At 46.5% G+C, this 13143-nt stretch overlaps 1 protein-coding gene across 3 annotated transcripts in view; it reads left to right on the forward strand.

Moving 5' to 3' along the window:
* LOC311370651 (E3 ubiquitin/ISG15 ligase TRIM25-like) overlaps nucleotides 1-12794 on the forward strand; it is a 13350-nt gene extending 556 nt beyond the window's left edge. The window contains exons 2-4 of one of the 3 annotated variants that reach the window (XM_084488994.1): nucleotides 3040-4107; nucleotides 4401-4514; nucleotides 9702-10551. In XM_084488994.1, coding sequence (XP_084345120.1) covers nucleotides 3042-4107; nucleotides 4401-4514; nucleotides 9702-10255 — 1734 coding nt within the window. In that variant the 5' untranslated portion in view covers nucleotides 3040-3041 and the 3' untranslated portion in view covers nucleotides 10256-10551. Of the gene's footprint in view, nucleotides 1-3039; nucleotides 4108-4400; nucleotides 4515-9701; nucleotides 10554-12579 lie in introns of those variants that run through there. The other 2 variants (XM_084488996.1, XM_084488995.1) reach the window with 2 other exon arrangements.
* Nucleotides 12795-13143: the final 349 nt, after the last annotated feature.

The following is a 13143-nucleotide window of genomic DNA, read 5'->3' on the forward strand; positions in this document are numbered from 1 at the left end:
GCACGCCGCGTTGGAGCCGCTACGGAGGCAGATCGCGGACCCTCTCGCCCGCAGCTGCAGCCCGTCGACGGACGCGCAGCGGGTATGAAAGGCGTTGGCCTTGCGTGGGACGCTCCCGAAGTGCATTGTGGGTCCGTCCGTCAAGTTTAACTTTTCAGGCAGCGACGGATCCGTCACCCAATCAGATCGCGTTATGCAAATATACGCACGTGCACTGTCTTCTTTCAGCTAAGCTTTCTGTAACCTTTTTGTAACCAGAATGCGCTTTCTCTAGACATCACACGGTCATATGAATCATGTAGTCATATTAATCATGTAGCCATATTAATCATGTAGCCATAGTAGACATGTAGTCATATTAATCATGTAGTCATATTAATCATGTAGCCATATTAATCATGTAGCCATATTAATCATGTAGCCATAGTAGACATGTAGTCATATTAATCATGTAGTCATATTAATCATGCAGTCATATTAGACATGTAGTCATATTGATCATGTAGTCATATTAATCGTGTAGTCATATTAATCGTGTAGTCATATTAATCGTGTAGTCATATTAAACGTGTAGTCATATTAATCATGTAGTCATATTAGACATGTAGTCATATTAATCATGTAGTCATATTAGACATGTAGTCATATTAATCATGTAGTCATTAATCATGTAGTCATATTAAACATGTAGTCATATTAATCATGCAGTCATATTAATCATGCAGTCATATTAATCATGTAGTCATATTAATCATGCAGTCATATTACACTGTTCTGTTCTTTTTGAGTGAAGTGGGGCACTAAAGGTCCCATGCTACTTTACGGATGCCTTTATATCGGTGTTAGTGGCCCCTAATACAGTATTTGAAGACTCATTCCCGAAATTCATCCTTGGTGCAGAGTTCCAGCCGCTACGGGCCAGTCCCACAATGAGCTCCACAAACGTTCCTGTAGCTTTAAGGCTAATGAGGAGGAGAGAGGCGGGTCTTTGATGAAAAGGTTACAATCCCTTCAAATTACCCTAAAAATGATTTGGCCAGAGGATGATGTAGATATGGTAATCTATCCAGTTTCTAAAGCCGATAGGCGCACATTAATCACACATTTAACAGGCATGACATTGGAATGTCTGCAATGTCCCATCCTGAATAGTATGGGCTTAAATTTGTCTCATTAATATCTGTAAACGCACAGATGGTGATCTACAAATATTTTTGATTTGCACACGTGTTTTGCTATCCACAAATACAAATTTATAATTTGTAACTTGTATTTTGGTTTTTACATGCTTATATATAAAAGTATAAAAAAGTACAAATATATTGTGTTTTTGTAAATACACAATTTTCCATTTGTAAAAACAAAAATCCATTTGCAAAACTGAAAATTCTGCTCGTGAAGTATGACTCAGCATTTGTGGATCATTACTCACGCACGCGCATCTCTTTCCTCACTTACGCATTTTTGAGACATTCTTGTCGAAGATCCGCACAGATCCACAAGCAAATAGCTCGTGATTCACAAATGGCCCGCCCTCCTCAACCAGTAGGTGGCAGTGTTGTTCTATGCATTGATACTGCATTGGTACTTACATGACCAACAGGCTGACAGGCTGTTGGTCATGTTTGATAAAAAAAAGTACATGAAGTGCTTTGGGGTCAATTCTTAATTTAAACATTAATATTTTTAATGATGCACCAGGTTAGGCAAGGCAACTTTATTTATATAGCACTTTTCATACACAAGGCAGACTCAAAGTGCTTCACATATTAACATTGTCATACAATAAAAAGAAAATAATAGATAGTAAAATAAAAAAAAGAGAGTAAAATAAATAGAAATAAAGGCTAAAGTTAAAAAAGCATTTTAGAAAGTGCAATGTATTTAAGATCAGATCAACAGTCTCTCTGGTATACCCACGTGGTATACCCACTTTCTCTGGGACTCCAACCCGGATTCTAGGACTCTAACCCTGACAGAACTCTGGTCTCAAACCCTTCAAAGTCCATTCAGGTTAGAGGGTTCCCTGTACAATTTACAGCATTAGTTCTATGAGAATTTATAAAACGGGTGGCTTGAATCAAGCAATCTGATTGGTTCCCAACTGTTGTATATTGCGTGTATACCGTTCAGTTTACAGAGTTCAGTATCACTCCGCGCCTAACTTGAACTGTTGTTTATTTATATATAAAAGCAATAGCATAGTTTACTGAAGCCTAAAAATATGTTGATTGATGGAGAGGGTGGAAATGTTGTAAAGCAATAGGCACACGGTGAGTGAACTGCTCGATAGTAGGCTAAATTGCCGGCGAACCAAGCTACCGTCTCTAGCCTTCTCTCTGAAGGACGCTACAGTGTGTTGTATAGCAACCGCCGTACACTTTGCAGCCAGGAGGGACTACTTTTTTGTATTCGTTAAAAAAATGCTTTTCAGACTTTCTCACTTTTTCAAAATTGAGGGTGTCTATGACTTTCATTTTGCAATACTTATGAAAGCAGTAGATCACTTCAGTCAGTGAAATATGCTTATTAGATCAAATCTGCAATTAATCGATTCCGGACGTCATGACTATTTGAATAACTTCCAATGTTGTGGTTTTGTGTCATTTGGATACGTTGTATTTGAACCTCTAGTTTTCAGGGACAGAAAAAGTGCTTCCATGTTAAAAGTGAAAGTGTAGCGTTGTGACACTCGGCTGTTTCAACTGGGCAGAAGTCTGAGACTTCTCACCCTATGCAAACGTTGTTTTTGGACACATACTTATCCCATATTTGAGACAATAATTGATATAAATGTACTTTGAGAATGTATAAATCCTTTAATTTAAATTAAACTAAATAATCAGACAAACATTGTAAGGTGAGTCCAAAATATTGACCCCTCATCCTCAGTGAAGATGTCCTGTCTGCAGGACTTCATGTTGTACCTCCTATTGGATGAAGATTTCTGCTTGAAACAACAAAATATATAACGTATAAAGCACTTGCATTTGAACAAGTTCAAACTGTTATTTTACTATTGTTATCCATGTTTTCTAGGAATGGCCTCTGCTACTTCCTGGTCTGAAGAGGACTTCTCCTGTTCCATCTGTCTGGATGTGTTCAACAGCCCAGTTTTCACACCATGTGGACACAACTTCTGTAGAACCTGTATTACAACGTTCTGGGATGACCAAGTCCAGTACAAATGTCCTGTTTGCACCGAGCTGTTCCACACAAGACCTGATCTACGGGTTAATACCCTCTTATCAGGGATGGTTGATCGGTTTAGAAGTTCTGCACCAGTCAAAGAGCAGCCTTGTGTTGAACCAGCAGAAGTTCCCTGTGACGTCTGTACTGGGACCCAGCTGAAGGCTGTGAAGTCCTGCCTGACGTGTTTTACCTCTTACTGCCAAACCCACCTGGAGCCACATCAGAGAGTCGCAAGACTGAAGAAACATCGGCTGGTCGAGCCTATGGACCGTCTGGAGGACAGGATGTGTCAGAAACACGACCGACTCCTGGAGCTCTTCTGCCAGACTGAACAGGTGTGTGTGTGTGTGTTGTGCACAGTGACGGACCACAAGTCCCATCCTGTTGTACCTCTAAAGGAGGAATATGAAGTGAAGACGGCCCAGCTGGGGAAGATAGAGGCTGAAGTTCAGCAGATGATCCAGGAGAGACAACTAAAGATTAAGGACATCAGAGACACAGTGGGAAGTAGCAAAGCAGACGCAGACAAAGAGATAGCCGATGGTGTGCAGGTCTTCACTGCTCTGAAGCGCTCTGTTGAAAAGTGCCAGGATGATCACAACCAAACGGTTAAAGAGAAACTGAAATCCACAGAGACAGAAGCTGAAGGCCTCATCAAAGAGCTGGAGCAGGAGATAGAAGATCTGACCAATAGAAGATCAGAGGTGAAGCAGCTCTCACACACTGAAGACCACCTCCACCTCCTCCAGACCTTCAGATCCCTGAAGGATCCTCCACCCACCAGGGACTGGACGACGGTGGAGGTCCGTCCTCCGTCATACGTAGGGACCTTGAGGAGAGCCCTGGATCAGCTGGAGGAGACACTGAACATGGAGATGGGGAAGGTGCCTGTCCCTAAACCAGATGTAAAGAAGTGTAAGTGTTTGTTTAGTTTGATTCATCTTAGGGTTGTCCAATGATCCAGAATGTCTCCGGTATGATACTGTGCCACACCGCCCATACCGCTGTTCGGTCATATTCTTTTTGAAGAGCAATTGAACCCAAAATTGATGCCATTTTATCATTATGTTTTTTGTCTCCCCAAAACACGATGTGATCGTTCCACTCTGCTCTGAACACAGGTGGTGTTCTTGAACACCATGTTCTTGAATGTCTTCCCAATCAGGGTCTTCATATTGAACCTCTTCTTGGCTTTCCTCTGCTTGTAGCCTCACCAGTCTCTCCCCCTACTAACCTCGTGAGGAGATCCCAGGATCAGCTGGAGGAGACACTGAACATGGAGCTGGAGAAGGTGGCTGACCTGAGATCAGCTCTAAAAAAGTGTAAGTATCTGATTAGTTTGATTTAGGGCTGTCAAATGTACATTCAATATTCTTAAAATATAAAGATTTATTTTACAGAACAAAATGAAACATGTCAAATGTTTTTCCCTGAAGACAATGTTGTGAGTGCTGCAGTGTAAAGTGAGGTTGAAAACATGATAAAGCTACATAGCTTAAAGGGACACTGAGTAGGAATTACTCCCATCTCGTGGTAAAATGATATAGTGCATTCAAACGAACAGTGCTCGCTTTTTAAAATGGACGTTGCAACCTGGTTGCAACTACGGTAGGCGGTATGTGCCAAGAAGCTATGACAACCTGTCATCCCATTCTTTCGGGTGATGATGAGGTACGCTATTTCAAACAAACTTCAAACTGCATTGAACCATTAGTGTGAGCATGTATGAGTAATCACTCCTCAAGCAAGATAGTGAATTATGTTGACATGTTTATGTTTTTCATTGGTAACATTACTATGTCGTAGTCTAACCTTTAGCATCAGTTAACAACTTGACACACAACAAACACTTTTTTTTACTAGTGCTTATATAACGCATGAACTATGTGTAATAATAATTAGTAGTAATTAATAAGTAGTGATACATTCCTTATTTGTTTATTTTTACGATGTGCGTGCGTTGTCAGATCATCATCATTACGTGATTGAAGGGTAGGGAGAGGACAGAGAGGCAGTGGATCGGTGGGAGGTAGTAGGCAAGAAATGCAACCCTTATTCAATCAAACAGAGCCTATGCTGCTATCCACCAACGAGGCTGTTTAGGCTTTTAACTATACGTGTCCTACTGTTAATAATAATAATAATTCATGAAATTTATATAGCGCTTTTCAGTGACCCAAAGACGCTTACATTGTGGAAGACATAAAAAACATGAAAAGGGTGATGACAGTCAGGGGGACAAGGACAGGGGCAGGGATGAAGGTGGTTATGGGTAGGGGACATCGTAGGCTGGGGAAAAGAGGTTTTTAGAGTGGATTTGAATGTGGGAAGTGAGGGAGAGTCGCGGACAGGTTGGGGAAGAGAGTTCCATAGTCGGGGGGCTGCCCTGGAGAAGGCTCTGTCACCGAATGTGTTCAGTTTGGAGGGTGGTACGGTTAGAGTGAGAGTGGAGGAGGATCGGAGGGCTCGGGAGGGGCGATGGGGGACGAGGAGGTCAGACAGGTAGGGCGGGGCCAGGTGGTGGAGAGCTTTGAAAGTCAGCAGGAGTATTTTGAAACTGATATGTTGTTTGATGGGGAGCCAGTGGAGAGTGTGGAGAACGGTAGTGATGTGCTCACGGGACCGGGTGTGAGTGAGGAGGCGAGCAGCAGAGTTTTGGACCATTTGGAGTCTATGGAGGGAATGAGAGGTGATGCCAGTGAGGAGGGAGTTGCAGTAGTCAAGACGGGAGAAGATGAAGGCGTGGATAAGGGATTCAGCAGCAGGGGGGGAGAGGCAGTGTCTGATTTTGGCGATGCGGCGGAGGTGAAAGTAGGAGGTCTTGACAATGGAGCTGACATGGGGATCGAAGGAGAGGGTGGGGTCCAGGGTAACACCAAGATTGCGTGCCAGGGGGGAGAGAGTGATGGTCGAGGCGTCGATGGTGAGTGAGATGGGTCCAGTTTTATTGAGAGTGGATTTGGTGCCTATGAGAGGAGCTCTGTTTTGTCGCTGTTAAGTTTGAGAAAGTTGTGGGTCAGCCATGTTTTTATTGTAGAGATGCAGGTTTCGATGTGGGTGAGGGGAGGGTTTTGGGTGGTTTTGGTACTGATGTACATCTGAGTGTCATCTGCGTAACAGTGGAAGTCGAGATTGAGTTTGCGGATGATGTGACCAAGGGGGAAGAGGTAGCAGATGAAAAGAAGGGGGCCGAGGACTGAGCCCTGAGGGACCCCCTGCGGTACAGGAGAGAGGGTGGACGTGTGGCCAGAGAGGGAGACGAACTGTTGCCTGGAGGTGAGGTAGGAGGTGAGCCAGTCGAGTGCGGTGCCCTCAACACCCTGTTGGCGCAGCCTTTTGAGGAGGATGGAATGGTGTACAGTATCAAAGGCTGCACTGAGGTCTAGTAAAAGCAGGATGTTGAGGGCACTGCAGTCTGCAGAGGTGAGGAGATCGTTGATTACTTTGACAAGGGCAGTTTCGGTGCTGTGAAGCGGGCGGAAGCCAGACTGGAGGGGTTCATAGAGGTTGTTTGACTGGAGGGGTTCATAGAGGTTGTTTGACTGGAGGGGTTCATAGAGGTTGTTTGACTGGAGGGGTTCATAGAGGTTGTTTGACTGGAGGGGTTCATAGAGGTTGTTTGACTGGAGGGGTTCATAGAGGTTGTTTGACTGGAGGGGTTCATAGAGGTTGTTTGACCGGAGGTGGGTGTGGAGTTGGGCGGCGACAATGCGTTCCAGAGTTTCGGAGAGGAACGGCAGGTTGGAGATGGGGCGGTAGTTGGAGAGGTTGGCTGGATCAAGGGTGGGCTTTTTGAGGATGGGAGTGATGGAGGCAAGTTTGTAGACAGAGGGAACATGACCAAGGGATAGGGACTGATTGAAGAGAGTTGTGAGGTGGGGGGTGAGGAGAGGGAGGCAAGCCTTGGTTAGAGTCGTTGGGAGGGGGTCGAGAGAGCAGGTGGTTGTCTTGGACGCAGTGATGATGTCCAAAATGTGGGAGGAGTCAACAGGGGAGAAGGCAGTGAAAGAAGGGAAGGGTGGGTGGTCAGGGAGGGGGGGGGGATAGGAATGGTCGGGGTGGAGGAGTTACTAACAGCGGCAGTCAGGGAGCTGTTGATTTGGGAGATTTTATGGTTAAAGGCGAGGAGGAAAGAGTTACAGAGGTCAGGTGAGGAGGGTGGATTAATGTCCGGCGGCTGGAGCAGTTTGTTGACGGTGGAGAACAGGATGCGGGGGTTCCGGTTGGTGCTGTTGATGAGGGTGGAGAAGTGGGCGGATTTAGCAGCATGGAGAGCGTCACGGTAGGAGGAGATGTGATGTTTGTAGGCTTCGGCGTGAACGGTGAGGCGGGTTCGCTTGCATAACCGCTCGAGTTGGCGGCCAGTCTGTTTCATGGTGCGGAGTTCCGGGGTGTAACAGGGGGCGGAGTTAGTGAACGAGACAGAGGAAGTCTTCCAGGGGGAAAGGGAGTCAAGGGAGTCAGAAAGGATGGAGTTGAGCATGATGGCATAGTCGTCAGGGGAAGAGGGGGCAGAGTCAGGGGGGAAGGCAGAGGACATGAGCTGGGAGAGTGAGAGTGGGTTGACTGGTTTGATGTTGCGGTAGGAAATGGAGCGCTTTTTGGGATTATGGGGTGAGGGTAGAGGAGCGGAGAAGAGGATGCAGAGATGATCAGAGAGTGGGAAGGGGAGAGGATGGGGGTTAGATACGGGTAGGGAGGCGGAGCAGACTATGTGGAGGATATGGCCTTTGGTATGGGTGGGGAAGTCAATGTGTTGGGTGAGGTGGAAACAGGCGAGAAGGGAGAGGAAGTCAGATGTCAGTGGGGCGGTCGGCTTGTCCGTGTGGATGTTGAAGTCACCGGTAAGTAGGAGGCGGGAAGAGAGAGAGGACGCAATGGTGAGGAGTTCAGACAGTTCAGAGAGAAAAGATGGGTGTGGCTTCAGAGGACGGTAGATTAGAACAGTGGTGACAGAGTTGGGGAGGGAGAAGGCAAGGTGTTCAAAGGATGAGATAGATGGGAGGTTGAGGTTCAGTTCAGTGATGGACAGGGATTGTTTATGAAGAACGCCAACGCCTCCCCCTCGGCCAGAGAGGGGGGGTTTGGCGATGTAACTGTAATGGGAAGGAGTGGCTTGATTGAGAGTCATTGTTGTAGTCCATGAGGGAGAGAGAGAGGCCGTTTCTGAATTTGCGTTCTCGTCTGTACTTGTGTACTTTGCGTTCTCGTGAAACGTCATCAGTCGTAGCCCAAGTACTGTTCCTATTCCAAGTACGCATCAAGTCAAGTACAGTCGTAAAACCCGTGTGTGTTCTCCATGCGTTCTTAAACTGGCCGTTCCACCGAGGACGCATCGGAGGTGACTTGTGTGGACTTGGACCGTTAAATATCCCAGGATGCATTTCGCATTCCCTTGTTTTTAAATATTAGTATGTAAGCTATAATAATAGGCTATATATAGGAACATTTGACATATATAACAAAAATGTAGGCCTATTCATTCAAAATATTGACATACTATTTAAAATTAAAGAGGCTGGGGTTTTGTTTATTATAATTTGTGTGTGTGTGTGTGTGTGTGTGTGTGTGTGTGTGTGTGTGTGTGTGTGTGTGTGTGTGTGTGTGTGTGTGTGTGTGTGTGTGTGTGTGTGTGTGTGTGTGTGTGTGTGTGTGTGTGTGTGTGTGTTCTAATAGAGTCATTTCTCGCTCATTCGTTATTATTATTATATCAATAGTCTACTCTCCAACTACATAGCCAGTTAGGCACGCGCATCTGTACCCTACATATAAAAAGTTGTGTGAATAGCTTATACACACGATAAGCATATCTTTTCATTTATATTCATTGAAAATATTGACATACTATTTTAAAATGAAAGAGGCTGGGGTTTAGTTTTATATCATTAGTTTAAATTGTTCAGTAGTGTATGCCTACATGAGGCCGTAAAGCAGTTAACAGAGCTGAGGTGGTGACGTCACAGGTGCGTACTCGCGTCCTCGGAAGTCTGTACTTGGAAGTCTGGACTTGCCAAGTACGCACTTCCAAGTCCGCGAGTCCGTAGTTTGCGTACTTGGTATTGAGAAACGGCCAGAGACTAACAAAGACCACACTACCCTCCACCACGTGACTTTAACCAGACTCCTCCAGAGTGCTGTGATGTCCACTGATTGCTCAACGAGCAACAGCTGAGGCAAACGGCTAGAGTGAGACCAACTGAGAACGAATCTGGAGTGAAACTAAAACTGTGATTCTGAAAAAAGTATAAATGATATCGAAATTCTGATTAAATACTATCGAAGATACAAATGTGTAGATTTGTTTAATAGTTTGAGTGATGGTAAACGGTTGAATTTTGACCAAGTTATGATGTGTGTGTGTGTGTGTGTGTGTGTGTGTCTGAGCATCCTCGGATTTAGCATCCTAGCATATCTAAGATGTCAATGCTTCCAGCAGTACTAGTGATGATGATGATGATGATGAAGATGCAGAAGGGTTCAGTAGCTCATCATGTCTTGTTCTCCGTCAGATGCCTGTGAACTCACACTGGACCCAAACACAGCCCACAGACGACTCTCTCTGTCTGAGGACAACAGAAAGGTGACGCGGGTCAGAGAGGACCAGTCGTATCCGGATCACCCAGAGAGATTTGACTCCCGGTCCCAGGTGTTGTGTAGAGAGGCTCTGACTGGCCGCTGTTACTGGGAGGTAGAGTGGAAAGGACGTGTTGATATAGCAGTGACATACAGAGGAATCACAAGGAGAGGAGGGAGTGGTGACAGCTGGCTTGGAGTGAACAACAAGTCCTGGAGTCTTGATTGTTATGATGGTCGTTACTCTGCCCGGTACAACGATAGACGGACAGACATACGTCTCCCCCCCGCTGGCTCTACCAGAGTAGGAGTGTATCTGGACCGGCCTGCTGGCACTCTGTCCTTCTACAGAGTGTCCCCAGGTGGAGGAGGGTCCTCAGACACACTGACACACATCCACACCTTCAGGACCTCCTTCACCCAGGAGGACCTCCTCCCTGGGTTTAGGTTCTGGGGGTACGGGGCCTCAGCGTCTCTGTGTGAGTTATAGTCTCTCTCTCTCTCTCTCTCTCTTTACGTCCCATGCGGCGTCCCGTCCGGCCGCATGGGACACACACACACACACACACACACACACACACACACACACACACACACACACACACACACACACACACACACACATACGCACGCACGCACGCGCGCACACACACACACACACACTGCTTTTGCGTCAGTGTCTCTAGGGCAGTTATAGTCTCGCTCTCTTTCTCTCGCATCTTTCCCTCCCCCCCGTCTCCCTCTCCCCCTCCCCCTCGTCTCCCTCTCCCCCTCCTCCCCCCCGTCTCCCTCTCCCCCTCCTCCCCCCCGTCTCCCCCTCCTCCTCCCCCCCGTCTCTCCCTCCCCCCCGTCTCCCCCTCCCCCTCCTCCCCCCGTCTCCCTCTCCCCCTCCTCCCCCCCGTCTCCCTCTCTCCCTCCCCCCCGTCTCCCCCTTCTCCTCCCCCCCCGTCTCCCCCTCCCCCTCCTTTTTATGGGGCTTCCTAAAAGTTGATGATGATGAATCATGAAAGGAAGAGACTTTAAGGATCTCCCATAGGGTTCGCTAAGCAGCTTTTATTAAGATCTCATTTTTAATTTGAAATGTATATTAAATACCTACTGATGGTAAATCACATGTTTTTTTATGCAACTATATATTTGTAATTTTCAGACATAAACATGTTTGTTCTATGGACTATGATATCATCATTGTTGTCCTAATCAGATTTTATATTTCATTCATAATAACCAAGAGGTCTATGGGATAATGCTGCATGTTGTAAATGACTTTAAACTGAATCTTGATTCCTTTTGTTCTGTTGGGAACCAAACGGCCGCAGAACATGTTCAGTTATTAAAGATACGTGCACACCTGTTTATGATTAGTAAAGTCTGCAGCTTCTATTGTTTCAGTCCTTGTGTTTATTGTGTACATGTAAGGGACCATTTTTCTGTTGTATTTGTTCATGATGCATAATGATAATAAACAACTCGGTGGATCAACTGAATGTTCTCGTGTGTTCAGCCCATCATCATTCTCCTTTTATTACTAAATAATGTTACATAAGAGCCTTAAGAATAATAATATATTAATCAGAAAAGATAAATAAAACAACAAATGTTTTAGTCTCTCCCCCCCCCCCCCCCCCTCACCACGGTAACACCCCCCCCCCCCCCACCACGTTAACACCCCCCCCCCCCACGGTAACACCCCCCCCACCACGTTAACCCCCCCCCCCACCACGGTAACACCCCCCCACCCACCACAGTAACACCCCCCCCACCTCACCACGGTAACCCCCCCCCCCCCCCATCATTCCCACCCCCCCTGAGTGCAGGACCACCTTGGCTGTTCTACCGTCTGCTTAAGGTCGGTAAAGTGTTCTTATGATGCTCCTGCCGCTGTGCAGGCTCTCTTTGGTCATGGTTATAATATTTATATTGTGGAGCCCACGGGTTCATTTAGTAAGTTACGTTTCTTGTTTGTGTCACAGATCTGGTAGTGCGCCATGCAGCCAAGCAGGATCAGCACCTTGGAGAGTTCTATTTATTTTGGTTTTGGAGTGCGGCCTTCACTGAGTCAATGTGTGTGTGTGTGTTCTTCAACTTGAAGTTATTTATTGTCACGTTTAGTAAAAGTTCTTTATTTTTCAAATTGTTCAAATTGTTGTTCAAATTGTTACGTTAGGCTGTTAGGCTGTCGATAACGCGTCCCGTTATTGTTACGTTAGGCTTTAGTCCGGCGTCAATAATAAATGGTCTTGATCAGAAATAAACCTCCATTCCGTGTGTGTGTGATCTGTCCGTTGCTGAATAAGGTTCTATAACTGCTTTGGCATGTTGGTGGTCAACATGTCTGTAGTGTAAAACGTTCTAAAACTGGTGTCAAATGTTGCTGGCCGTATTACTACGTAAACCATGAATGTTGCGCATCATTTATTATGACGTCATTATATATACTTTCTCTCAGCAACCCCAACTCAAACTGACTTCCCGCGTCCCTGACAACTGCCTCAATAATCAAGGAGAAGAAGAAGAAGACTCCCTTTGTGTGTCTTTGTGTTCCTTCAATATGTGTTGTATACGTTTGGGTGAACACAGATCTCCTCACACTCTTCTTTTCAAAACAAGGGTCCATTTTGTTAGCAGTGACGCGCGTAGGAGGACGGTCTGACGGAGCCTCAGGGGCCGTCTGGCTCCAGGACGCCTACGGGTTAGACAGGGGACACCTGGCATCCAACCCACAACCTTTAGAGCAGGCAGTCACACACCCCCCAGACCACTGGACTGTTGTGGTGTCTGTGTGTCTCTGACCTCCACCCCCTCCACCCTCAGGGTCTGTCAGGGCACCCCCAGCCCCGCTGCAGGGGGGCTCTGCTGGGGGCCGTCTACCGGAGCGACCGGCTGGAGGTGGACCTCCTGAACGCTGACATCACCGCGCACACGCACGCCGCCAGCACCCAGAGCAAGGTGCTGGAGGACGGGTGGTCGGTGGGTTATAGACGGTGGTAGGTGGGTTATAGACGGTGGTAGGTGGGTTATAGACGGTGGTAGGTGGGTTATAGACGGTGGTAGGTGGGTTATAGACGGTGGTAGGTGGGTTATAGACGGTGGTAGGTGGGTTATAGACGGTGGTAGGTGGGTTATAGACGGTGGTAGGTGGGTTATAGACGGTGGTAGGTGGGTTATAGACGGTGGTAGGTGGGTTATAGACGGTGGTAGGTGGGTTATAGACGGTGGTAGGTGGGTTATAGACGGTGGTAGGTGGGTTATAGACGGTGGTAGGTGGGTTATAGACGGTGGTAGGTGGGTTATAGACGGTGGTCGGTGGGTTATAGACGGTGGTAGGTGGGTTATAGACGGTGGTAGGTGGGTTATAGACGGTGGTAGGTGGGTTAT

The sequence above is a fragment of the Micromesistius poutassou genome (genome assembly GCF_964030765.1).
Source record: "Micromesistius poutassou genome assembly, contig: SCAFFOLD_4298, whole genome shotgun sequence".
NCBI lineage: Eukaryota > Metazoa > Chordata > Actinopteri > Gadiformes > Gadidae > Micromesistius > Micromesistius poutassou.